The following is a 25,782-nucleotide window of genomic DNA, read 5'->3' on the forward strand; positions in this document are numbered from 1 at the left end:
CTACTGGGCTGGGTTTTGTCATACCTAGCGACCAGTCTCGTTAGGCGCGGCCGTGTCGGCGCATCGCGCTTGGCCATTCCTTTGTATCGTCTCCCCAAAAGGTCATCGCAACGGCCTCTGTTTGAGTTACTACGAAATCAGGTTGTTTATGTGTCCTCACTGCTGTCTTGTATCATAGGTGGGATTGTGTGTTAGAGTCTGAAGAGATTCCCATCGTTTTTCTTTGGTGCTGTAAGTTCAACGCCCGCCTTGTGTCCCTTGTAGCCCACACTTTTCCCCCCTTCCCCCTTCCAATCTTTAGTTGCTTTCATTCTTCTTCATCTTCCTTTACAAATACTGACTATGGCGATCATGAAAAGGACTCCACACTGAAATCCCATCATGGCGCGGGGAGCTGCCAGCAAGCGCACCATAGAGGAGCTGGCCAATAAATCCGACCCCGATGATGATGATTACAGCGACCATCCCGTGCGCTCGTCTCGGAATTCGGCGGCGAAATCCAAAAAGAAGAGGAAGAAGACCAAGCCCGCGAAGAAAAGAAGACGTCGCGATTCTGAGGATGACTTGGAGTCCGACGACATTTTGAGTGAGGTTGATGAGCTGTCTCTCCCAGAATCGGAAGAGGAAGATGTTAATGTCGAGAAAAATGCGCGAGGAGTTGCGCTGAGGAAAGCGGCCCGGAACCGGCCGGTCTACAAGGAGGAGGATTCCAGCGAGGAGGACAATGAGATAGAGGAAGAAGAGCCAGAAGATAATCAGGAGAAGGCCAAGCCCCCAACCCGGAGCAGAGGAAGCAATGTGATTACTCTGAAGATCGGCAGAGGAATGAAACGTCAACCTACTCCTGATGTCGTACAACAAGGGACCAGGCGCAGCACTCGGCATAATCGTGATCGATCCGAGGATATTCTCGCCCTTACGAATTCGGGACGTCATGTGGAAACTGTCGAGAAAGGTACGCGCAGTCCAGAACCTCAGACACAGCGACTGCGACGCGGGTCTAAAACCGTTCACGCGAAGAGCACGATTGAAGAAGAAGCAGAAGATAACTCCGCTCAAGCCAAACCAGACGAAGAAGGACGGCGGGAAGAGGAGGTCGCAGAGGTCAAGGGCTCTCAGCTGGAGATCCTAGAAAGCGATCCGCAAGGAGATTTTGAGGAGGCCTTGCCCGCCGCTGAGAAAGCAGACGGGGACAATGTTGAGGTCGAAATGGAAGATGACGGTGTTGTTCCAGAGTCCGAGCACGGTGAGGCGAAGGGCGATGAAGATGAAGATGATGATGAAGGTCCAACGACGAGGAGAAAGAATCGACCTGGCCGGCAACCGCCCACCGAGGAAGCCGAGCAGCAGGAGGAAGAAGTTTCGCGACCCTCTCGTTCCAGCCGCAGAAGACCTACGAGATCCTCGCAACGCAAGCAGGAAGACGATGGTAGCGACTTTGAGCCGTACGAAGATGAGTCGGATGACGATGACTTCTCTGAATCGGGGCGGTCGAATGCGTCACCGCGTAAGGCAGAACAGGCCGGCGATGATGACGCGAGCAGTAACGGGAGACGTCTCCGTAAGAGGAAATCCCAATCGCGTGGACGTGGGGATTCTGAGGTGGACATCGCCGAAGAGTTGGCTGAGGAGCTTGAAGATTTGAAAGGCGATCGACCTCGACGGAGAGCACAGCCGGAAATCATCTATGAAAACAAGCCTCGCCGCAGCCGGAAGGACGTCGATTACCGCATTATTCGTCCCGATCTTGCGCTCCCAATTGAGGAGGCAGAGAACGAGCCCGCCGAATCCCCTTCACGCCGTGGTCGAGGCGGCGGAGGCGGCGGTTGGCAGCGGACGTTGTTCTCGACTTTGGGGCCGTTCGGCGGAGGTGGACCAGCAGCGGTTCTGGGCCCGCCTGGCATGCCTGCAGCGACTGCCGGCGTGGACAGCGACAGCAGCGATGATGAGACCATGCAAAACCCGAGGGGAGGCCCTGCTGGTGCTGGAATGCCTTCGGCGCTGGGTCCCGGCGGAGTAGGCTTGACGTCCGCCCAGACTCACGGTGCTGATGCTGCTGCTCCAGGCCTTTCGGGAACTCCTGCAAATTTTGGCAGAATCAAAGATAAACAAGCTCTAGCTGATTCTGACCCCCTTGGAATCGATCCCAACGTTAATTTTGACAGTGTCGGTGGATTACAAGGACACATTGACCAACTGAAGGAGATGGTGCTCCTTCCACTGCTATACCCGGAGATCTTCCAGCGGTTTCACATCATTCCGCCCAGGGGAGTTCTCTTCCATGGACCTCCGGGAACAGGTAAGACGTTGATGGCGCGTGCCCTGGCATCCAGCGTGAGCTCGGAAGGTCGCAAGGTCACTTTCTACATGAGAAAGGGTGCCGATGCGCTGAGCAAGTGGGTCGGTGAGGCTGAGAGACAGCTTCGTCTGCTTTTTGAAGAAGCTCGTAGGACGCAACCGAGTATTATCTTCTTCGATGAGATCGATGGTGAGCTTCCTGGTGCTGATGTTCCCAACGTTACCATGCTGACTGGAAAACAGGACTCGCACCTGTGAGATCGAGCAAACAAGAGCAGATCCACGCCTCTATTGTGTCGACTCTGTTGGCTCTGATGGATGGTATGGATGGACGAGGCCAAGTGATTGTAATTGGTGCAACAAACCGACCAGACTCCATTGATCCTGCCCTTCGTCGTCCTGGTCGTTTCGACCGTGAATTCTACTTTCCCCTTCCGAATAAGGAGGGTCGACGTGCCATCTTGGACATCCACACTAGAGGCTGGGATCCACCACTCCCCGACCACATCAAGGACGAGCTAGCTGAGATAACGAAAGGCTATGGAGGTGCAGATTTACGCGCTCTCTGTACCGAAGCTGCCCTCAACGCGGTGCAACGGCGGTATCCTCAAATCTACAAGTCTGATCAAAAGTTGCTGATTGATCCGAAGACGATTGAAGTCACGCCGAAAGACTTCATGATGTCGATTAAAAAGATGGTGCCTTCGTCGGAGAGATCCACATCTTCTGGGGCGTCACCGTTGCCGAAGACAGTAGAACCGTTGTTACGTCGCCCTCTCGCTGAGATTAAGGATATACTGTCCGATATCTTACCCCAGCGGAAGCGACTAACGGCTCTGGAGGAAGCCGAGTTTGAAGAGCCAGAGGGCGGCGGAAGCTTCAGGAGGGAACAAATGCAGCAGGAGTTTGAGACATCACGAGTTTTCCGACCTCGACTGCTCATCCGAGGGTTGCAAGGTATGGGTCAACAGTATATAGCTGCGGCTATTTTGCACCATTTTGAAGGCCTTCATGTACAGTCCTTCGATCTCCCGACACTGCTAAGTGATTCCACGAGATCACCGGAAACTGCTGTGGTCCAGCTTTTCGCTGAGGTCAAGCGGCATAAGCCGAGCGTTATCTATATCCCGAATGTCCAGACTTGGTACGATACCGTTGGGCAGACCGTGATTTCGACGTTTCTTGGCCTGCTTCGTTCCATTCCTCCGACGGATCCAGTCTTGCTTCTTGGCGTTGTCGAGGAAGATGGTGGAGAGCTTGATGCAGGAATGTTGAAATCGCTCTTCGGTTATTCCAAGAAGAACCTTTACGTTCTGACGCCTCCGGAGCACTCGTCGCGTTATGAGTTTTTTGCAAAATTAATTGACTATATCAAGACATCACCCGCAGATTTCCCTGATCCAGACAATCGCAAGAGGAGAAAGCTAGAGACGTTAGAAGTTGCACCGCCTCCACCACCGAAACCCCCAACGCCACCGACCAAAGAGCAATTGAAAGCTCAAAAGAAGAAAGACCGGCAGACCTTGAATCTCCTGAAGATCAGGATCCAACCTATCATGGATCAGATCAAGAAGTACAAACGGTTCAGAACCGGTGTTATTGATGAATCCCAGATTCGCTATCTGTTTGAGGAGGAGGATCCTCAAATTGTAACGAGCGACCTGCCGCTGGAGCAGAGGACGACCTTCCGTCCTTTCGAGAAGGATTACGACAAGCATGGGGTTCCTGGTTTGCGAGAAGTCGTCTCTGGAAAGTTCTACTACAACTTAGAGATCGTGACGATCGAGAAGCGTCTTTCCAATGGATACTACAAGCGACCGAAAGACTTCCTTGCAGATATCAAGCGGTTGGCGAAAGATGCGCGCCAGCTCGGAGACCAGGAACGAATCTTACGAGCAAATGAGCTGTTATCAAACGTTGAGGTCGATATTGCCACGATTGAGCAAACCGATCCTGCCTTGGTCGCTGAATGCGAGAACGTCTACCAACGAGAACTTGAGCGAGAAAGGGCCGCAATGGAGAAAGCGAAGAAAGCAGCAGAAAACGATAACCTTATGGCACCACCGCCTCCTTCCAATGTGCCACATGGAAATACGGAATCCAGCGTTTCTTCAGGTCCAGTCGTCTTGGGCCAACCCTTTTCCAACGGCACGTCAAACGCCGCTGCGCGGCCCATCACCCCGTCGCGCCCATCCACCGGCAGTTTCATGACCAACGGATTTCACGGTGGCGGCGGTGGCTCCGATCTAAACAACGCAACCAGCAATGAGTCACATGCTTCTCGAGGAGATGGTGACGGCGATACATACATGACCAATTCGGATGACTATTCGGGGCGAGCGACGGCGAATAGCTCATTTGGTCCGTCTGCTCAGCCTAAACCGCCGCTTTCTCATACTGCCCCTTCCCAACAGATCCGGAGAGAGTCAGGCCTTTCCAGTCTGTCGCAGAAAGGGCCCATGACTCCGATGGCGCCTGGATCTCAACCGGGTGACTACGCGAACGATGCTTCCACCACGCAGACCACCTCTGACAAGAAGACGTCGGACCAATCCACTGGACCCCAGTTTCACACACAGAGTCCAGCGACTGGCAGCGTCCCTCGAGCCGAGTATCCAGATCTTACCTCTTATCCTGACCGTGTATCCCAGGAGGAGCATCTTCCCGACACCCAGCAAGGTGAGCGAAACATTGTCAAGTCTGTTGAATGTCCCACAGGTCTTACTTACACATCGCTTAGATTTGACTTATTCCCAAGGAAGCATTCCGAATGGAAGCCAGTCGCAGCCAAGGTCACATTTTCAGCATGTATCGCAACAGCCTCCAGTTCCGCGGTTTGCGACCCCTGTCAGACAGCAGTCACACCAGTTTTCTAACATCCAATCACTCCTTAATAACGAAGAAACGACTCCAAAGTTAGTGATTGATCATCAATATGTGGAACAGCTGCACCAGCAGTTGACGCAACAGACAAGCGGTTGTTCTGTGGAACAGCTGGAGCAGATCAATACACATCTGATGGATTGCCTGTGGAGGATGCGAGGGGAGTGGGATAGGACAAAGGTCGCAGTTGCCATCAAGGATACATTCAATGAGGTGTTGGAAGATATGCTGAGCACCCAGGAGTTTTCGTCCATGAGTCAGAAGACCAAGGAGCAGCTAGGCACTCAACGGTCGGGCATACCAAGGGTCCAAATTTAATAAATGGGTAGGTGTGGCAATTGACTGTTACGTCTTACGTATGTTTCTTTTTCTTTTTTGTATATCAGGGGCCAGTGCTTCTTCTTTTGTAAAGGTGCATATCACGGTTTTTTAGAACGGATGGCTTGAGTGTTTTGTTTGAATGTTTGTTTGTTTTACTCCTGGCGGCTACCATCATTGTGTTATTATGTACTCAGATCTCCCTTGGCATGTTTTCTTTTCTTTTGAGTGAGAGAGTCAGTGACCATCCTATTGTTATTCATTCATTGCTCTTTTTCTTGAATGAATTCTCTGTACTGTAATTACCCATGAATGAGACGTACTGTAGAAAGTGGAGATATTTTAGGCAGTGATTTGGATGGATAATAGCTGATTCAAAGAAGTCCCGTGTCACTTGCCTGGCTTTCTTGCTTTTATTTTCCATTTTTAATAGCTGATTTTTTTTTGGAAGTCAGAGAGAAGACAGTGAAAAAGAATTATCCTTAGTGCTGTGGGTTGCGTTGTATGATGATCACAACATGACTTGAGCTTGCCAAGCGCCCAATGACGTGAAAGCATGGCACTGCTTAAAACCAACCTGTCCTTTCCCGATAGTGAGATAAGTCCGCAACACAGATCGAGCACCTACAACGAGCCCGATCTTTACTACTATGTGCTTTCTCTGAACAATACTTGGCAGTGACCTACGGGCCACTTTTCTATTTTCATTTGTCTTTTCCTTTTCTTCTTTACCTCCTCTTGAAGATCTTCATTTGTTGATGCGACTGGCTGCTTTCAGTTTCACGTGTTGATTTTGATCGGACTACTGGTTTCATCCTATCCTCTCTTTATCCACGCGTACCGAGCTCGACATGGTGGACTGGCTCAGTCTTGCCGTGCCATTCGCCTATTTGGGCATCCTCATCGGATCTCTGGCAACTTTCTCGTCCCTATACCGTAAGCGAAAAGCTGGTACGTGCTTCATCTCTGGGAGGAGGGTGTTCAGCTTTGAGGTTCTGACGCAAGGCCACGTATAGCGAAAGCATCGTCCCTAGAACCATGGTTCCCCTCTCACCTCCAGAGGGACATATATTATTCCCTTCTGCATCTTGATCAGCCTCAGTCATCCGGCAAGGAGAAAAAGGCGCCCGCTGTTCCGGAGACGGTGCTGAAGGCTGCACTTTTGCGGCGTGCGACGGAGGATATAAATCGCATAATGGCGATCCGGGATCAGAAGCAGGCACTGGCGTTGCTATTACAACGGGGTAGTGTGGGCGATGACTTGTGGCAGCGGTTCTTAAGAGCAGAGAAAGAGATGGAGGCTGAAGTCCGTGATGTCGTTCAAGAGGTTAGTTGATGCAATGTGCTCTCTCTCCAAGCTTTCTGCCAGCTGGAAGCGTTGCTGATTAGCACAATCCTTAGGCCAATGCCTATGTCCCTAACTGGGGCCAGACGATTTTCCAATCTGCTAGGGAGATGGACAGTAACGTCATTTTCCGTCAGCGCATTGAAGAATACCAATCCAAGGTGGGAGAAGAGCGAGAATGGTGGGAGCGCAAGAAGGCAAACATCCAAGAAGGATTCATGAAAGAGTTGGAGCAGGAAGAGAGCTCCAAGAAGGCAGCCATTGGCAAGAACCCCCCGGAACCCGCTCCTTCCGATGCTCCTTCTGACCTGAGCAACGAAGGATCAACGCAAGCTTCGGCAACGGCCGGTAGTGACGACGATGCGGTCTTGGTTGAAGCTGGCGGCCCGGCGGTGACCGGTAGCCCTAGTTCGAAAAAGAAAAAGAAGGGAAAGAAATGAGGAATATCCGGTGCTATCAATAGTATTGCGTTGCGCTCCATTTCTGATCACACGGGTTCTGTTAGATTTGATCCTTTTCTATCCGAAAGACTTGAGGCATGGTATGAGTGTTTTCTATTCTTGGGGGAAAAACAGGCGGCATTAGATGCGGTTGATTTGATCAAATGCTTCTTCACATGCGTCATCCGTGCAGTTGTACTGTACGCCTTGTATCAATATACTATGATTTTTAATTCTAAGCAAAGGATCACAATTGGATCATCAAGCCTTGCTCTCTATACATACATATATACCCATAATTCATGAAACAATCATGTTACCCGCCTTTGTCATTTTCTATATTTCAATTAGAAATCTAGTTGTTCTATGACGATGGTTCCTCAGCGGAGAAATTACAGTACAGTAGAATGCAAAGTGTCATGTCCATGAGTAGCAGTATACTATATATTTTACATTTGAAGGAAGAAGAGAGAGGGGCAACCAAGATGGACCCCAAGAACCTTATTATGTATGATTTCTTGGAGAATATGGGCCTACATCGATACCACTGACGCCCATGTCGACTATGGTAGTCGCAATCTGCTCCTTCACCTGCTCCGGGCTCGACGCCGTGCGTTCCATCACGGATATGAGCAGATCGGCCATGATTTCAAGCTGGTACTGTTTCCGTTCCTCCTCGTCCAGTTGCTCGACACGCAGGCCTTGAGCTTCCAGCATCGACGCCTTCCGATCACTCAGCAGCTCCAGTAACTTGTAGACCTGCTCAATATTCTCTTTGCTCCTTGGCATGGTGGACAATCTGCGCAGTCTGTGCTTGGGCGTACCCGGAGGAACGCCAGCCATCCGCGCCACTTGTAATACCAGCATGCGCGCGGTGTGATCGTCTGGGAAAAATCCGAACATATCTCTCATCGCGTACAGTGCGACGAGTGTGCCAGAGAGGTCCTTCGAAAGACAGAAGCAGCGCGTGATCTGGTCATACATATCTTTCGAAAACTCTTCCTGGGCGGTCCTTTTGCCGCGAGGCGTGAGGTTGGAATACCACTGCATCATTTCACAAAAGAGACCTCGAGCCGATGGAAAGCTCTCATCAAACGCCGGCCTGGAAGGATCATACTGAAGCTTGCCACAGTCCCAGAGGCAAGCAAAGGTCTCGAGGTCAGGTTGCACGTAGACCCTCATAGCTTGATATCTCTGCCACAAGGCGCGTATATCATGCCTCCGCAGCTCGGCGTAAAGAAGATGATTCATGAAATACGAGTTTGGCTGGATTCGAGCATCATTCAGGCACTTGATTAGGTACTTAACCATGTCATCGTCACCTCGGCGGGTATAATGGAGGAGGAGAATGGAAAATGTCTCAATATTGGCTTGAGGCAGAGTCCTCTTCATGAACTTCGGAACGCGAGCGCCATCCGCAGCATGGGAAACGGATGGCTTCGGAGGGGCGTCGGAAGGGGCCTTCGAAAATTCCCTCGCCCAGACCAAGTCGATTCGATGCTGAACCATGCCCCAAGCTAGCCTTTCGGCGCTATCTCTGGCGGTGGCGCTTCCCTGTCGAAGCCAAGCGGCGATGAGGCCGTTGAGATGCTTTGCATCCGGTCTTACCCCGCGTTCATACATCAGCTCCACCACTGCTGCGGCTGAGTCAATTTCCCCCATTCCAATGAGCTTCTTCATCCAGCTGGCATAGAAGAATTTATTTTGAAACTCGTGTGGCAAGATCGTCAATGCCGCCAGTGATACCTTGTTCACATCGTGTTCAGTAATGCTGGAAGCTTGGAGATTACCCGCGAGACCAAGCGAGTTCTTGAAGAGAGCCGTAGAGTCGTTCGAGGGATCCTTCCCTGTAATCATCATATCTTTGAAAACTGCCACGGCAAGATCGACTTTGCCAGCTTTTAAAAGGCCGATGCTGATCGAATCGTAATCTTTCATCGTCATCTCGGAGCCCAGAAGAGTTTTGAGCTGGAGATACGAAGCCCAGGCTTTGTTTGCCGCGGCCTTTCCAGGTTCTCTGGCCCATGCTATGATTACTGGAATCAAGACACGAGAGTGAAGAGACTTATTGTTGAGAAGAAAGGCGAATGCAATATCCTGAGCCCTCTGAGGGTCTCCGTGGGCGGCAAAGAGGTGGACACCTAGTTTCCAGTAGGCATCCAAGTCTCCCTTTCCTTGACTGAGATCTGTCTGCTGTGCCTCCCACATATCCAACGCCTTCCCCGTTTCCCCTCCCTCATATAGTGCTTCAATGTACATGAGCATCTGAGTTGTGGATGGCGTCCTACCTACAGACCTCATATCATCGACGAGAGTCCGTAGATGAGACAGGCGAGTGGAAGGAGGGGCTTCATCCCGAAACTGAGAGTCCCAGAGAATCCGAGCGGACTCCGGTGTTATAGACTGAAGAAAAGATGGAACTGTCTGCTTGCAACGTCGATACCATTTCCAAAGCTCCTGCCTGGTGGAAGTATTCGAGTTGTCGACGACTCTCGTTAGGCATTCGTTGAATCGATCCACGTAAGGGTGCGTTGATACCAAACTCCCTTCCAATTTTCTCTTCTCTGGTCGACGCTCTGGCTCCGCGATAGGCTTTGTCGGGTCCCAATCCTCCTCCTCCTCCTTGGCTAGACCCTCAAACTCCTCTCTAAGCATATCATCCAGTTCCTGGTCAAAGACTTCTTCCAGTCCGGTTTGTTCATCGTCTTGGCCTTTTTCGGCCTCATATTTTCGAAGAGCCTCAAGCGCAATCTTCCTGTCCTTCTCCGGCAGCTGTTTCATAAACGGACTGTTCGGACTATACGGTCCCTGCCTCAAAATTTCCAACTCTCGGTCCAGCGCCGCAAGATGGCCTCTCATTTCCTCCAGTTCCGCATGTTCCTCGGCTTTGGGATCAATTTCAATTCTCCGTTTACTTCCAATGGTATCCTGCTCGAAAAAGCGGATCTTGTCTTTCGGGTCGCCATGGTCGACAAAGCGCGATGCTATAACGGAGAATGGACGGCGCAAAGATGGCGGTTTCGAGGCGCCGAAATGGTGGCTCGCGCAGGCCGCATGTTGATACCACTGAGCTCCCTGGAAAACCTGACGGAGCATGAAGGAAACAGTTTCAGGTCATGGGCGGGAGAATAAAGAATAAATGCGAGAATCTTGCTCTTGCAAAAAGCGTTGATAGTTTGATACTCCGGGAGGGAGCCATTTTCGGTTTAGCATCCGCAGCCGCGGAGTCCGCCACTAAACGCGCCCAACTGCAGTGGACGAGCCTATTTACACCCTCCGCCAACGACTTTGGAAGTATATGTCGGCCATTGCACGATGGAACTGAACGATGATGATCGTCCACAGCCGGTAAAGAATGGGATAGATAACCTGGTACAGGAAATTAGTCTCCGCTCTGTCTTCCAACCCTCTCAGATGCTGACAAGAATGAATGAAAGGGCGTGTATATCTATCAGCCGCCGACGGCGGATCAGGAGGAGCGATCTTCCAAGAGACGTAAGACGTCAAAGAACAGTACACAGCCTCCTGACGACGAATTGACGTTTTTACCACTCCTCAATGGAAAGGAGAGCCCAGAGCTCGTGAAGCTGAGGCAGACTACCTTCCAGCAGTTGTGGTCTGAACAGGAGGAGAGATGCAAGGTTTGTATAGAAGCACGTTACGATTCTGAAGATGACTCCACTAACTGCCAGTGAAGGATATCCTCCAGGAACTTGACTCGGGGATCTTGGAGGATATAGCATCATTCATCAACACGGCATCCCCTGAAACGTACGTGGAGATTCTTTCCGTATTCTGTATTACTCGCGTCCTGAACTCAAATCTAGATGCAGTGACCGTATTCCCACGGCTTTGGTTACAATTGGATCCAATGTAACCGCCCTGACCAGGCTTCTAGAGAGACTCAATCACCGTCTGATTGAGGAAGGGAAGGGCGAAGTAGTTTTGCTGGAGTCTGGAGATGCGCCCAACCTGAAGACGGTCCTGAAGAATATCATCAGAACTGCCGTCACCAATACAGAAGGAAATGAAGGCTACCAGAAGTTCTTCACAGACAGGACTGTATGCATACTCATCTGTGTCAGCCAAGTGGAATCGTGACTGATCCTAGGTTAAGGGACCTCGACTTCTTCCATACGATCTAAACGTATTGCACGAATACGTTAGACATCGCGGTGTCAAGAGACTGATCCTAGCCTTCCGTGACAGCGAGGCCTTCGATCAAGGTGTCCTAAATGATCTCCTTTCATTGATTAGGTATGATAAAACGCCTGTTTGCTTCGCTATTACTAATATGCTTCTTAGCTCATGGCTTGACCGGATACCTTTTACGTTGTTGTTTGGCATTTCAACCTCCATCGAGTTATTTGAAGGGAGGCTTCCACGATCCATAGTAGCGTTACTTCAAGGCAGATGTTTTGAAATTCATGACGCCGGGGATTCAGTCGATCGAATTTATGACTCCGTGCAGACAAGCCAGAATGTGAGGCTTTGGATCGGCCCGCACCTGAGTTCTTTTCTCTTTGAGAGAGCAAGGGACTACTTTCAAAGCCCCGAGGGATTTATTCGTGAAGTCAAGGTATGATAATCTTGGAATACTTGAATTCATCTTTCTAATATCCCTAGTACGCGTACATGTCGCATTTCTTTGCAAACCCTTTGAGTGTCTTCCTCTCAGATGACATCTCCGATACTTTGCGGCAGACAGAATTGTGTCAGGCAATTCGGAATTTGCTTTCTTTCCGCAGGTAAGAGACTGGTACTATTCGGACAGGCTTTATCTCTTTGCTAATACCCGGAAGATTTTGCGAGAATTTGCTCGATGCTGGGCATTCCAAGTATGTGCGCGATTTACTGAGTGACGATAAATTCCTCTTTCGTGAGGTGATGAAGAATCTGGAAACCTGTCAGTACCAGATGGGGAGCTTATTCCGTACAGTCAAAGCCATCTTGGCTATCCAGCGAGTTTTGAAACTTCCCAGAGTGAGCAGTGCTACAGAGCTCTCCCTCCAGGCTGTTGCCGGCGAATTGCGGAATTCATCAACAGTCGAAGATATTCTTGTCGCGGTGAAAAGACTGGACTCTGAAGGTCTTTCGAGGTTCTTGACCACCCTGCAGAGTTGCGAAGTAAATGCGCATGATTTTCAAAAGCATCAAGAGGAGCTGGCCGACCTCGTGAAATCCCAAGCAGCAGCGGGACCGCTGCGAAGCAAGTATGATGCCCAGAACGCCACTGTAAAAACAACCATTTTCGAACAGCGGGTCAATCTGAGCAAAGCCAAGGTCCAGTTGTCAGAGCAAGACGCTCAGTACACTAAGTTGGTTGAGCGGTGTTATGGAGCTCTTGAGGAATATCTGGCGCAGAACTTAGTTAACCCGCAGGACCTGTTTCTGAACGAGATCTTCCTCTTTGACCTAAGGAAACCTCTCAAGGATACATTTGCGCCAAGAGCCCGTTTCGCCATTGAGCGGGCGTTGTCTAGTCCGTTCGACTACTTGATCTCAGCATCCGACAAAATCGAGAGCAACCTCTCTACTCGACAGCCAGAGACAGCTATACTTTATCAGCTGTACCTCGAATCCGGGTCTCTGGTGAACATATACGACCTGTGGAGGGCCTTCTATACAATCATTGGTGGTGAAGATGGGGAGTCATGCGATGAGCGTTCGGCGTTGACGCTCTTTTATCGAGCGTTGTCCGAACTGAAAGCTTTGGGGATGGTGAAAAGCAGCCGCAAGAAGATCGATCATGTGAGCAAATCGGCTTGGAAAGGACTTTGAATTCAAGATTTTATCTCCAATTAATGTCACATCAACGCTAGTTACAACAGACGGGGTATCATGTGTATAATAAAACAGTTGTAATAATACATTGAAGACCAAGTGTTGACGGAGTCGACGCGACCATATACGGCACATCTTATCCACTAAGCTCACTCGCTAGGGGCCGGCTGGATTATGTTGTCATTTCCCAGAGGTCGCCCTCCTTCACTGAAGACCATCGCTTCTCTCCTTCGCCTCCGGAGAGCCTGTTCCTCAGTACTATCATCTGTTGGGCGTCGTCCCGAGAAGCGTCTTGAGCCTGCGGTGTCGTCGCCATCGACCATCCACACGTCGCTATCGCCATCGTCATCGTCATGATCGTTTTCCTCCATCACACTGCCCATAAGGCCATACTTCCGTAGCTGCCGAATCCCATCCTGGTGGGACATAAGCGTGTTGATGATCGAACTCATGATCGAGTCGTCGGTCCACCAATTCTTCATGAGCCGGACAACATCACGGCGGCGGTATTCCGGGTCGCGACGGCAGGGGAAGGGGTAATTACAAAGCCACCGACTGACGATGCCAGCTTCCAGAGCAGCGGGTATATTCTCTGCAAGGATGATATTCAGCGTGCTCAACGCTTTCTTTTCACCGGGCGGTCTCGTTTTCGGCAGAATGGGGGACTGAGTTGTGCCGGTTTCTTCGGTATGTTCTTCGAGGAAATTGCAGAGGCAGTCGATAAGGGCAGCGTAGGTCGGGAGATCTTTTAGTCGGCTAGAGACGGCTGATCGCGAGACTGCGGTGAAGATATTAGCAGCGGTTCCATACGATGGCCGGATTCTCAATGCCAGACATACGAGCACGATTGGAAACCAGAAAGTGTATAGCAGTCAGAGCTTTGTCTCGTCGCTCCTTGTCCTTGCTTGCCAAATCTCGCAGCAGTAAATCCCGCGTGGATCCTTTCGTTGATCGTTCTGCAACAATACGAAGAGCTCTAGAGAATGGTTAGAACGGGTTATGCATGGCGAATGCTCCTCGATGGATCATACGCTGCTCGTAGGTCGAAGTTGCTGCTTTCGGAGAGCTTCTGGAGGGTCTCGAGCTTGAGCGCTTCGGCAAAGTGTTAGCTGAATGATAGATTTTTTGGAATCAAACGATTTCCATACCATCTTCAGTTCCCTGACTTATCATGCGTTCTTCATTATCGTCATGCTTGATCTCCGTCAACTCGCGGACCCGGTGAAGGTCGGCGATGATCCCACGCGCCGCAAAATACCCAAGCGATATTCCTGCACAGATTAGATCAATTCACCTGAAGACACATCCAACGAATGCAGCTACCTAGACACAGCCATAGTATTGGACTGTTGTACAGCGACGCCATGTTTGCCATTGCCTGCGGGGTGTGTTCGTTGGAGCTGCGGAGAAGGTTACTAGCAAAGGTACCGTGCGGGTGGAGCAGCAAAGCCAACGCTCTTGTGCTGCGTGACACCGGCAGAATTTTGCATCGCGGAGGCGGTGAGCACTAATTTTTCAGAACCAAAATCACAAAAAATCTACCGTACCGTTTACCAGGTCCTCCAGATACAACAATGGCGCCTTCGCAGCTTAAACAGCTCAAGGCCTCTCTTCGTGAGAGCGGGCTGATTGGGCCTCCACAGTCCAAGAAGAAACGACGCCAAAATGCGAAGTCCGGTGCCAGTGCGCAGGCCCGAATCCAGCGCAATGCGGTGCTACAAGAAATCCGAGAACGCTTTAATCCCTTTGATGTTAAGGCGACGGTGAAAAGTGTCAAATTCGATGTGACCAGTAAGGATGGTGCATCCAAAAAGGCTGGAGCTGTGGGCTATGTGAGACCGGGTGTGACCAAGTCACTGGGAGAAGAGAAGGTAAGGAACACCATATATAGATTAAATACAACTGCAGATTCTGATGGCTGTCGGACAGAGGCGTGAAACGCTTCTCAAGGAGCTGCATTCGCGAAATAAAGTTGGTGGTATCTTGGATCGCCGATTCGGTGAAAATGACCCGACTATGACTCCCGAGGAGAGGGCCGCCGAGCGGTTTGCCCGGGAGAGTCAAAGGAAGTTCAGGAAAGAGTCTATGTTCAATCTGGAGGACGAGGAAGAGGAGGTCCAACTGACACACGGGGGGCGATCCATTTCCTTCGACGACGATGCGGCGAAAGACGACTTCCAAGAAGATGATCTCGCCGAATCCGACGACGATCTCTCGGATAACGAGCTGAGTCGCAAGCGAAAGCGCGAATCTGCCGCTGATGATAGTGACGATATGGAGGGTCTGGCTCCTGAAGAGGGAGAAGAGGAAGAAGAGCCACAGCGGAAAAAATCAAAGGCTGAGGTCATGAAGGAGATCATCGCCAAGTCCAAGTTCTACAGATATGAGCGAAAAAAGGCCCGAGAAGACGATGCTGAGCTGCGGGCCCAGCTTGACAAGGGCCTTCCCGACCTTTTTCAAGTGATGCGTGGTACAAAACCGCCTCCTCAGCCCGAGCCCCCGAAGGAGGAACCTGCAGCGCTTTCACAGGGCAAGGACAAGGACAAGGCAGATAAAGATAAAGAATATGATATACGGCTCAAGCAAATGGCATTTGATAAGCGGTCCAAGCCGACAGACCGTACAAAGACAGAGGAGGAAAAGGCGAAAGAGGAGGCGGAGCGATTGAAAGCTCTTGAGGAGGAACGTCTTCGGCGGATGCGCGGCGAGGACCAGAGCGACGAAGAGGCAGAGAGCGATGGGGATCAGTCAGAGGAGGAGTCAGTGCCGGACGATGCCAAGGCCTTTGGCCTCTCTCAGCCTGTCAACCAGATTCACACGAACCCGGAACTCGGCGTCGAGGACGAGGACGATTTCATTATTGATGAAGATCTCGTGGATATGGAATCAAAATCTAGCCTCTCGTTCATTGAGAGTGACGAGGAAGATCTTTCAGAGCAAGACGAAGAGTCAGAGCAGGAGATGGAAGAAGAAGAAGATGATGATGATGATGAAGATGATGAAATGATCAACGGCCTAACTCTTCCGACTGACAATGCTCATCCGACTGAAAGTGCCACTACAACAAATTCAGCTCCGGCAAATGGTGACTTAGCATTCACATACCCTTGTCCCGAGAGTCATCAACACTTCCTTGAGATCATCAAAGATGTTGCAATCAAGGACTTGCCTCTTGTCGTTCAAAGAATTCGAGCGCTGCATCATCCTCGCCTGCACAGCGATAATAAGGCGAAGCTAGGCCGATTCTCCGCCATCCTCGTCGAGCATGTGGCATACCTCGCGAATCAGAAAGAGCGCGCCCCATTTGCCATATTGGAAAATCTGCTGCGGCATATTCATTCCATGGCAAAAAGCAACAGTGAAGTTGTAGCCAAAGCATTCAGAGCTCATCTCCGTAGCATGGCTGCTGAACGACCGTTGAATTTATCACCGGGAGATCTAGTCATCTTGACTGGGGTTTTGACTGTTTTCCCGACGTCAGACCACTTTCATGCTGTTGTGACTCCAGCAAATCTCTGTCTGGCTCGATACTTGGGTCAAAGTACTATTAATGATCTCTCTGACCTAGCTACCGGGGCCTACGTTGCCAGTCTTTGTGTACAGTACCAAAGTTTCGCCAAAAGATATATGCCGGAATTCATGAACTATTGTCTGAACGCCCTGTGCGTACTTTCGCCATCAGAGATCAAGGAGAACTTGAGGACTGTCTTGTTGCGACAACCAGAGAAATCCCTGCGGCTGAAGGGTACGACAGAAACTGCATTGCGGAAACCGGAATTCTGGGACGTTCTCAAGCAAGATCTCTCGCCGAAGTCCGCCGAAGAGCTCAAAATTAGTCTAGTTGGGACGTTTGTCTCTCTTCTCGACTATGCCGCCGATTTATGGAGCATCAAGTCCGCGTTCTATGAGATATTCGAACCAGCTCGAACGGTTCTTCGGCATCTGAGCCGAGTCTGTTCAAAACGAGTCCCTACCCCGTTAGAGGACCAGATCATGTCTACTCACGACAAGGTCGACCGGCTCTGTTCTCAAGCACGGCTGGCTCGCCGTCCTCTTCTGCTTCACAACCACCGCCCTCTCGCCATCAAGACCGCGATCCCCAAGTTCGAGGAGGACTTCAACCCGGACCGGCACTACGACCCGAACCGCGAGCGCGCAGAGCTCAACCGGCTCAAGGCGGAGTACAAGCGCGAACGCAAGGGCGCAATGCGGGAGCTTCGCAAGGACGCGAATTTCATCGCCCGGGAGGCCCTCCGCGAGAAGAAGGAGCGCGACGCGGAATACGAGAAGAAGTTCAAGCGCCTCATTGCCGAGATCCAGTCCGAAGAGGGGAGAGAGGCAAACGCGTACGAGAGGGAGAAGAGATGGAGACAAGGAAAGCGGTAGATCCGAAGTACTTAAATTGGTTTTGTTTATGGCTTGTTTTGAATTGGATCATGTATATAGAACATGTCGTCTGGTATCTATCATTATCATCATCAAGGCAAAAGTTGGCATGGTTTCACTGTTTCGCATTTAGGTACTGCACGAATACACGATACTATTTTTCGCCCAATCATTCAATCACTCTTTCATCAACTTAGTTACTATTACTACTGCCTAAGATCCAGCCCAATAGAAGCCAAGTAAGCACACCTATACCTCTGATCAAGCGGCACAGTCTCCATCGTCGTATTTCCCGTCTGGATGAAAAGGCGATTATAACCATCGCCATTCTCCCCAGGAGAACCCCCCCAAGGGATCCATTCCGGACTCCCAGGATACCGATACGTATTCGGATTAAAACTGCGAATGAAGCTGGTCCAGTACGCCTGCATGACCGGCACGATGGGAGCGTTCGTCGTGAAGTACGACGCTGGAGCAGGTGAGCTGACGTACTGGGGTCCCCAGATGGCGTTGACTTCGACTGTGTGTTGCACCCCGTAGCCGGATTGTTCGGCTGCGGGATCCTCGACAGCGTAGTGGTAGTTCCAGTTGCTGTTGGTGGATTCACCGTATTGCGAGAAAGCGGATGAGACGAAGATCCCTGGGCAGATGTAGCGCATTTCGCCGTAAGCGTTACTCGCGCTTTGCCAGTAGGGTCCCGCGCCCGGATAGGACGTTTGCGAGTTATTGCCCTCCATATACAAGGCGTTGATTCGGGCGAGCTGTTGAGGCGTAATGAAGGGGAATTGCGCCTGGATGAACGTGTCGGCCTCTGCGACGCTGGAGGTGCTCTGCGGGACCCAGATCGTGCCTTCGTTGGTGTCGTCGCCGAAGATGACGGGTACTTTCAGGAAGCGACCCTGCTGGAAAAGGCGGTCCGTGTAGTCGGGGACCAGTTCGCCGTCGATTGTCGGGCTATACATAAAGAGCGGCGGTATCTGAGCTCCGGGAAACGGGATGTTGAAGTTCTGCTGCTGCAATGTTGCGACATCGAGGCTGCGCAGGCAAGCCAATGAATCGGCACTGTCTGCACAACCGGTCCGGAGAGTCAGATTGTCGTAGGCGAATTGGCTTTCCTCGACTGTCAGGATAGTCCCAAACGATTGGGACTCCGCAGCTGTCGCGTGGAATAGGTTTGCCAGCTGACCATCGCCGCCGTAAGCGGATAGTAAGAGGGTTATCGAGGCCGCTCCAGCACTGTCACCTCCCACCACGACATGGCCAGGGTCACCCCCAAACTGGAGAAAAAGGTCAGTCAACGCTTTCCTTGTCTAGGCAAAAGGGAAGCACCTGGCTGATATACTGCTGGACCCATTGAAGCGCTTTGATCTGGTCCTTGAGCCCATTGTTCAAGCTTCCTCCCTCCTGGACTTCCTTTCCCGCAAGGAAGCCATAGGGACCAACGCGATAGTTAAACGTTACGACTACTATGTTCATACCGGAGGCCTCGATCAGGCCGGTACCATTGTAGTTGGCATTGGAATCCGCATTAAATCCGCCTCCTTGGATCCAGAAGAAGACAGGCAGCTTGGTCAAGCTTGTCACATTGGTAGGGGCATAGACATCCAGAAAGAGGCAATCCTCTGATTGTCCACTAGGAATAGGATATTCACTCGTGGAAATACACAGAGGTCCATGCTAACTGTCGTCAGTCCTGTCTTTCCCTTCGGAGCAGATAAACACAAAAAAAAAACATCGTAACTGCAGGAGATGCAGTTGTATGTACAGTACCGTTGTGGCATCCTGGATTCCCGGCATAACAGGAGGATCTTGAGGAGCTGCGAACCGCAAGTTTCCGACTGGAGGCGCAGCATAACGCATACCCAACCACTGGGAGATCCCATTCGGGAGGGCGGTTCCCCGGTAGCTGGCATAGCCCAGGTGCACCACTGTGTCTGCTGTAACCGCACCGAGACAGAAGAAGGTCAGAGCAAGAGTTCTGAGAGGCAGCAGCAACATCGTGAAATCGTGGTTGTCAGCAAATGGGACACAAGATAACACCGAGCAAGGGGCGATTCGAATAACAGCACATCACGTCTTTTTAAGGCGCTGCCAGTTCAAACAGTGCGGGGAAACCCCCATGGGATAATCAATGAGCAAAGCTCGAAACGAGGCATCGTTCGAGGCAAGTTCAGGAGCAATCGACGATCTCAGTCTGGACGGAGGCAGAGACCATCAGACTGCCTCATGTGGGGGAAAGCGGGTAAACACTGAGGCGACAAGGGTACATGGGGAATGCAGGACGATTAGGAGAGAAGTAATAGTAATAACAATAATAATGGCGCTCCTATGTCAAGGCAGGAGAGGCCGAAAGAGGAAAAACCATGGCAACTAGATCGTGTGTGAACATGGTGACCTTCCGGATGACCAGTACTCCTGACTGACTGCAGTCAATTATATTATCTGGACAATAGATTCGTACGGACATGATTGATGAGGGCACTTGATATCCTAACAAAGGGATCACGCGTAAAAAGGGAAAAGTCAATAAACCAAGCAAGGAGCGAGCCCCTGTCGGACAGAAACATTCCAATCAACGGTCAGCGTGGACGGCGCAGCAAATCAACAAACTGCCCGGCAGCTTCAACCGCGGGGAATTTTGAATCGAGCGGCTTAGCAGACGAGTTGCGGAGACTATTGCACTTTGTGAACAATACCCCACCAAGAACAAGAATGAATCAATGAATGAATCAATGAATGCATTGTAGTGATATTGGACTCGTGAGTAGTTGCTGTTAGTGTCAGGTGAACAGTTAAAACTATTAAGCTTACCCCGCAGATCGACATCCGCCACCCCGTTCGGCGTCGCGCTTGGCAGTCAGTCGCGTTGGTTTCCTGTACGAGGTACATACATACATACAACTACGTACGTACAGACGCTTGCCATTGAAGGATCGAAATCACAGAATATGCCCTCGACGCCCGCAGCTGCTGGCAAAGGCGCACAAAATGTCGAGGACGAAGAAGAAGACTACATGTCCATGACGATTGTGGAACCCCAAGGGAAGGAGACGTTTGCGCAGCGCAAGCTCCGACAGCAGAGAGAGGTGGGCTCTCATTCATTGTCCCCTTTTGCTTCTACCAAAAATTATACCACACGCAGCTGACATTGTATCTACAGGCAGAAGCCAGAGCCAAAGTCCCGTCGAAAGCCGAACGCGCTGCCGAGGAAGCTGCCCGTCGCGAGAATGCTCTCTCCTCAAGCATCCTCGACCCGTCCAACAAAGGCTACAAGATGATGGCCAAGCTTGGGTTCAAGCCGGGAGACCGTCTCGGGAAACAAGGATCTGACGGTTCTGCGTCGGAAGCTGATACATCAGCAGCAGCCAGTAACTGGGCGCAGGCGCGTGCGGAGCCGTTGCGCCTGGTCGTCAAGGAAGATCGGGCGGGGATTGGGCTGGAGAACGAGAAGAAGCGCAAGTTTAGGGAAGAAGTGGAAGACGTGGCTAAGAAGGCGAAGGCGGAAGAGGGAGAATACAGAGAACGAATGAGGCTGGAGCGGGAAGAGCGAAGAACAGAAGCACAGGTCCACGCGGCGCAGAAGGTCGCCGAGAAACTGGATCTCGAGGCGGAAGAAGAAAATGACAATGTGGAAGAGTCGAAGTCGAGCAGCGCACCGGAAGGAAGCCGGGGTCGTGATCCCAATGCTGGAGAAAAGCCAGCGAAAAGACCAAAGATCAAGCCAACATCAAAAATCCCCGTGCTCTATCGTGGCCTTGTCCGAGAACGCGAGGAAAGGGAACGAGATTTATTACGTCGACGCGCTTTAGAGACGTCATTACCATCATCATTCGTTCCCAATCCACGGTTGCCTGGCTACGAAGATGACACTCTCGATCGTGACGATAAACACGCCGTCGGGCTCGACCCGCACGACTCCTCGTTTGTCGAGCAGGAACTCGAAGAGGAGGATCCAGAATTGGACGAGTTTAATGCCTTGGACGCGAAGGAGCGGCTTCGGAGGCTGGTCATGTACCTGCGCGAGAAGCACCGGTATTGCTTCTGGTGCAAATACCGCTACGAGACGGACGAGATGGAGGGCTGTCCTGGGGTGACAGAAGAGGATCATGATTGATTAGACGCATTACCCCTTTTGTTTTTTTTTTAATTAGATAAATGGTCTAGAGGTTCGGAGTTCGGGAGGGTAAGGCGTTGTCGTGATGCTTGATGATAAACAAGCCTGTTGGCTTCTACTGACTGTGTAGATATAGAAAGAACATGCTAGGGGAATTGACATGTAGATTAGTATTAGGATGTACAAATACATGCACCCCAATTCATCATTATTTAATAATAGTCGCTCTCCTTGAAATGTCTTTACAGTCCATACTAGCATATGAATCAGCACAATTTGCCTTAGCCTTGGTACCATAGGAGTGGGAAAATAGGCATAAGTCTGAAATCATTTAGCGGCCGCATAGCGGTGTCGACACTGATCAAATCGCTTTGTCCCACTTGACCTTTGGGTAGGTACCTATATAGAGTGCTACTTCTGTATATAGCTTTTACAGCGATATTGTCAGATCGCCGCTAAAATATCTACTATTAAAACTTTTAGCTGGTATCCTTTCTCCGCTTTCTTTTTTAATCACTCTTAATCTTCTATATGTATCTTTGAGTCAGAATAGGACCTCATAAGGAAGCTCAATTTAATTCACTATGAATGGCTATGTATATATACATACAAAGTAAGGTAGGTACCGAGAATATATTTCAGACCAGCAAGTTATCAAAGATCAACAGCCTCTGGTGATTGGATTTGGCAGACAAAGATTAAAAAGACTATTGGATGTCTTACAGCCTCAATATCGCTGGTTTTGCACGAGAAAGAAAACTGAAGGTCAGAACGAGCTCCAGCTCCTTTATTAGGAGACTTTTCGAAATTGAATGAACTATATATACTGATCTGCTTGCGTACAGCTTGGTAACTATTTGCTTCGCCAGATTGTGTAACTTAGGGTTTGGATACATATATGTACAGTACACCATCGGAGAAGTTTGCCAGGGAGGGATGGTTTATAACCATTAGGTGCACCAAGATTCTCAATTTTTGTCCTTGGAGCTAGCTCATGGGGCAGAAGATCGATGGAACCGTGTCTGAATCCCAGCTCGTGGACGAAGACGATACTGTTCGGCAAATTGTTAGACACATTAGTATGTCCCTCATATAGTCAAAGTATGTATGTACATACATAGCCTAAGGTGAGCAGACAGGAGCAGAGAGAGAGAGAGAGAGAGAGAGGGTTTTGGGCAGCAAAGCAGCAGGAGCTCACTCTGTACTGTACTCACCAAACGGGCGTGAGAGCAATGGATTGATTCTGGCACACCTAGGCTTCTTCTTCTCTTCTTCTTTTCTTTCCTTGACTTGGCAAAAATTCTGATCCTGCCAAATAGTTTATTATTGTTGTTAATATTGTTACAGCCGGTAATGACAAGAGTTCCAGTTTTCTGAGAGACACGTCAGTCACCTGCATGCAGGGATGCAGTAGTAGCATGTTTACCTAGCCATCGACCATTGTCCAATTGGGAACAGAAGAGAGGATTAGTTCAGTTTCAGAATACTGCCTATCTTGTTTCCTTCCCTTTTTCTCTTCTCTTTCTTCTTTTCCTGGTTAAAAAAACCCCTTCTTTATTGCCTGCCTATCTACATTTTAGGGTATCATCTAAACACGTCATGCCCACACACATCTTGCCACGTACAGTTGTAAGTATGTATGTACAGGACAGGGCGAGAAGCCTGAAGAAGAGAGATGATCCGAAACCAAAATAATGCCAGCATATGTAAGTATGTCCAGTCCATATGTTAGAGATATATGTACTCTTCGAGATAGCGAGCCGATTCCAGCTCTTCGCTTGTCTTGCTTGGACTGAGCACGGGGACCGGGCCCTGACCCTGCCACATGCAAACGTGAGACCATCTGGTAGAGTGCAGTACTCCAATCGATACCCCGGTATATGCGTGCGTCCTGGTGGGTTGAACACAAGACCTGATCTTAGATCCTGTCTATTTCCTAGAAAGCTCCCTGAAAGATCACCCTCTCCAGATGCCGGCCACTCTCTGAGCGAAGGAACTCAGAAACATTAAAATCGTCCAGGTGTAAAGGAGTTGTGACCCTCTCCAGAGTAGTATCTGATCCATCAGAGTCCTCAAGCCATGCATGTCGACATTGTCTTTCCGTATATCCGTACATCATAGGTAGCGTTCCGATAAGAAACGTAGTAAACAAATAAGTCAACTCGTCCATAAGAATGAAAAATAAAAACAAATGGGGTGGCGCATCTGGATCATTAAGTCTTGATTGTCGACATAAGCTCAGCCAGCGAGCGGTCTTTGCATTTCTGAAGCGCTTGAAAACAACTGGTGCAGATACGCAGACAACAAAACGTGCACCGATAGCGGACTTCCTGGTCAAGTTTGTGGCAAGTCATGCAAGCCACCGGGTACCAGACATTGTTCGATACCGGCATGGAACGGTGCGACTGGTAGCAGGAGAAGTGCACCTTGGTCAAGGGGGGCACGATCTGAGGTTCTGGCAGCGGAGGAACATAGGGCGCATTCGCATCACTAATACCATCGCTCTCACCACCCTCTTGTATGCCGTCTGGAAGCTTGGATGGTTCTTGCAGCGGTTGTTGCTCTTCTGGTTCTGGGGCTGGTTCTGGGATGAAATCTTCCAGCGGTATCTCGCTGACTGGTCGACTTTGGTCGAGTGGTTGTAGTGATCGAGGCCGACTGGCTGGATTCTGTTGACGACCCTCCTCGTCTCGCGGACTCAGCGACGACACTCGCACGGGGTGGCTGACAGTGTTTGATTGGGGAGGAGGAGGCAATGGTTTTGCAGGCAGGCTCTTCTCATCCACGCCTGGCGAGCGGTAACCATTGGACGTAGGGCTAGCAGATAGAGGTGCTGCGCTACCGGTATTTGCTGTGTTTACTGGCTTTCTTGACAGGACAGCTTCATCCGGCCTCGTCGGAAGGCCTTTTAGTGAAGCTCCCGGACGGCGTAGGCCCTGCATGCGCGGCTCCGACAGTGTCGCCATGTTGCTTGACGCAGACCTCAGATTGGAAGAAATCGGCTGTTCCTCTACACGAAGAGGGTCGCACCGTGTTCTTGCGCTGCTGCTACGCTTTGCGCAAGACCTCAGCGATATTCTCGGGGTTCCGCGTTGTTGGTAGTTCTGATCGGGCTGTGACGATGAGACAGTTGGCCCCAAAACCCCCGCCAGCGGGACCGATGGGAGCAGGTGGTTAAGTAAGAAGACTCGTCGTCGAAGGAGACATGGAGGGTTCCAGTTCGGCGAGGAGACGACCCATCCACCCCAACCAAGGTTTGCTCGTCGACAGCTATTTATTGGCAATTCCCTGATCGGCAGATGAGCCATCAGGGCGCCGGCATTAACGCCATCCTGCTCATCTAATCTCGTCAAGTCCCACCAGTTCTCCCGGCTCTGACTTCACAGCTGGGGCGAAGCCATGGGAGGTGGTGAAATGATTGGCACCTTAGGGAAATTGCTCGATCTTAGGGCCTTGGCCCGTCTGGACAAGGCTAGCTGAGAATAAGCTAGCATTGTGAGATGTCCGAAAGCGCCATCTCAAGTCAGGCTGGTATTATTATTATTAAGTTGAAGCGAAGACTGTACGGAGTATTAGTTGGGTGCAAGTGCATGAGCTATCCATTCAGCTGTGAGAGATTGGAAACGCGGGCAGTCTGATTGTCCTTGGCGACCATCACGCATTGAGAGGGAATCCTTTTTCTTCTTTTCCTTTTCCTTCTCCTTCCTCTCTCTCTCTCTCTCTCTCTCTCTTTTTTTTTTTTTTTGATTTTTGATGCCTGTGCCTTCCCTTCACAACTTGCGTATTTTCTTGCACCCAACACGGTGGATGATTGGGATGGTTCCTGGATACCGCAACCACGGCTCAGAGTGGGACCTTTTGCACGGCCACATAATAACTGCATCGGGGATGTCCCTCCCTCCGATCTGGGCTGAGAGGATTCTAAATTTCTGATGAAACTTGCTACGGAGGCAAAGACAGAAAGTGCTGATGGCCTGCAGATCCGTGTGTTCCTGCCGCCAATCAGGTTGGCAGCACGGATCACCCATTGCCATGAGCATCTGCAACGATTGGCTATCACGATCCATGGACAGCCACAGACTGCAGGACCAGGAGATTCATCATTGTTATTGAGGGGGGCCGGTTGCATCAAGTATGGTTATATTGTTCTTGGCTTCACATACATGTACAGTACGGATCAAATTATCAATCCATAGCAACAAAAGCATGCGCCA

General features: G+C 50.5%; 9 protein-coding genes across 9 annotated transcripts; 5 read left to right on the top strand and 4 right to left on the bottom strand.

Annotated features, from left to right (window-relative positions):
- Positions 1-381: 381 nt before the first annotated feature.
- Positions 382-5,499, top strand: VTN77DRAFT_4901 (uncharacterized protein; the record flags this gene model as incomplete). The annotated part of the gene is made up of 3 exons (XM_069421012.1): positions 382-2,488; positions 2,542-4,977; positions 5,039-5,499. 3 exons carry the CDS (start codon positions 382-384, stop codon positions 5,497-5,499), a joined length of 5,004 nt encoding a protein of 1,667 aa, XP_069277276.1.
- Positions 5,500-6,350: 851 nt separating this feature from the next.
- VTN77DRAFT_4902 (uncharacterized protein) lies at positions 6,351-7,284 on the top strand (the record flags this gene model as incomplete). Its single annotated transcript, XM_069421013.1, has 3 exons — positions 6,351-6,450; positions 6,516-6,826; positions 6,901-7,284. The coding sequence occupies 3 exons, from the start codon at positions 6,351-6,353 to the stop codon at positions 7,282-7,284; spliced, it is 795 nt and encodes a 264-aa protein (XP_069277277.1).
- A 504-nt stretch (positions 7,285-7,788) lies between these two features.
- VTN77DRAFT_4903 (uncharacterized protein) lies at positions 7,789-10,380 on the bottom strand (the record flags this gene model as incomplete). Its single annotated transcript, XM_069421014.1, has 1 exon — positions 7,789-10,380. One exon carries the CDS (start codon positions 10,378-10,380, stop codon positions 7,789-7,791), a length of 2,592 nt encoding a protein of 863 aa, XP_069277278.1.
- A 219-nt stretch (positions 10,381-10,599) lies between these two features.
- Positions 10,600-13,065, top strand: VTN77DRAFT_4904 (uncharacterized protein; the record flags this gene model as incomplete). The annotated part of the gene is made up of 8 exons (XM_069421015.1): positions 10,600-10,656; positions 10,722-10,925; positions 10,982-11,055; positions 11,112-11,346; positions 11,402-11,541; positions 11,590-11,863; positions 11,911-12,032; positions 12,087-13,065. The coding sequence occupies 8 exons, from the start codon at positions 10,600-10,602 to the stop codon at positions 13,063-13,065; spliced, it is 2,085 nt and encodes a 694-aa protein (XP_069277279.1).
- A 152-nt stretch (positions 13,066-13,217) lies between these two features.
- On the bottom strand, positions 13,218-14,443 carry VTN77DRAFT_4905 (uncharacterized protein; the record flags this gene model as incomplete). Its single annotated transcript, XM_069421016.1, has 5 exons — positions 13,218-13,846; positions 13,908-14,044; positions 14,100-14,160; positions 14,217-14,339; positions 14,392-14,443. 5 exons carry the CDS (start codon positions 14,441-14,443, stop codon positions 13,218-13,220), a joined length of 1,002 nt encoding a protein of 333 aa, XP_069277280.1.
- Positions 14,444-14,642: 199 nt separating this feature from the next.
- VTN77DRAFT_4906 (uncharacterized protein) lies at positions 14,643-17,454 on the top strand (the record flags this gene model as incomplete). Its single annotated transcript, XM_069421017.1, has 2 exons — positions 14,643-14,939; positions 14,998-17,454. 2 exons carry the CDS (start codon positions 14,643-14,645, stop codon positions 17,452-17,454), a joined length of 2,754 nt encoding a protein of 917 aa, XP_069277281.1.
- A 206-nt stretch (positions 17,455-17,660) lies between these two features.
- VTN77DRAFT_4907 (uncharacterized protein) lies at positions 17,661-19,452 on the bottom strand (the record flags this gene model as incomplete). The annotated part of the gene is made up of 3 exons (XM_069421018.1): positions 17,661-18,731; positions 18,784-19,131; positions 19,225-19,452. 3 exons carry the CDS (start codon positions 19,450-19,452, stop codon positions 17,661-17,663), a joined length of 1,647 nt encoding a protein of 548 aa, XP_069277282.1.
- A 950-nt stretch (positions 19,453-20,402) lies between these two features.
- VTN77DRAFT_4908 (uncharacterized protein) lies at positions 20,403-21,568 on the top strand (the record flags this gene model as incomplete). Its single annotated transcript, XM_069421019.1, has 2 exons — positions 20,403-20,540; positions 20,615-21,568. 2 exons carry the CDS (start codon positions 20,403-20,405, stop codon positions 21,566-21,568), a joined length of 1,092 nt encoding a protein of 363 aa, XP_069277283.1.
- Positions 21,569-23,781: 2,213 nt separating this feature from the next.
- VTN77DRAFT_4909 (uncharacterized protein) lies at positions 23,782-24,534 on the bottom strand (the record flags this gene model as incomplete). Its single annotated transcript, XM_069421020.1, has 1 exon — positions 23,782-24,534. The coding sequence occupies one exon, from the start codon at positions 24,532-24,534 to the stop codon at positions 23,782-23,784; it is 753 nt and encodes a 250-aa protein (XP_069277284.1).
- Positions 24,535-25,782: the final 1,248 nt, after the last annotated feature.

This window comes from Rasamsonia byssochlamydoides, assembly GCF_041956645.1.
Source record: "Rasamsonia byssochlamydoides strain NRRL 3658 unplaced genomic scaffold VTN77scaffold_35, whole genome shotgun sequence".
NCBI classification, from domain to species: Eukaryota; Fungi; Ascomycota; class Eurotiomycetes; order Eurotiales; family Trichocomaceae; genus Rasamsonia; species Rasamsonia byssochlamydoides.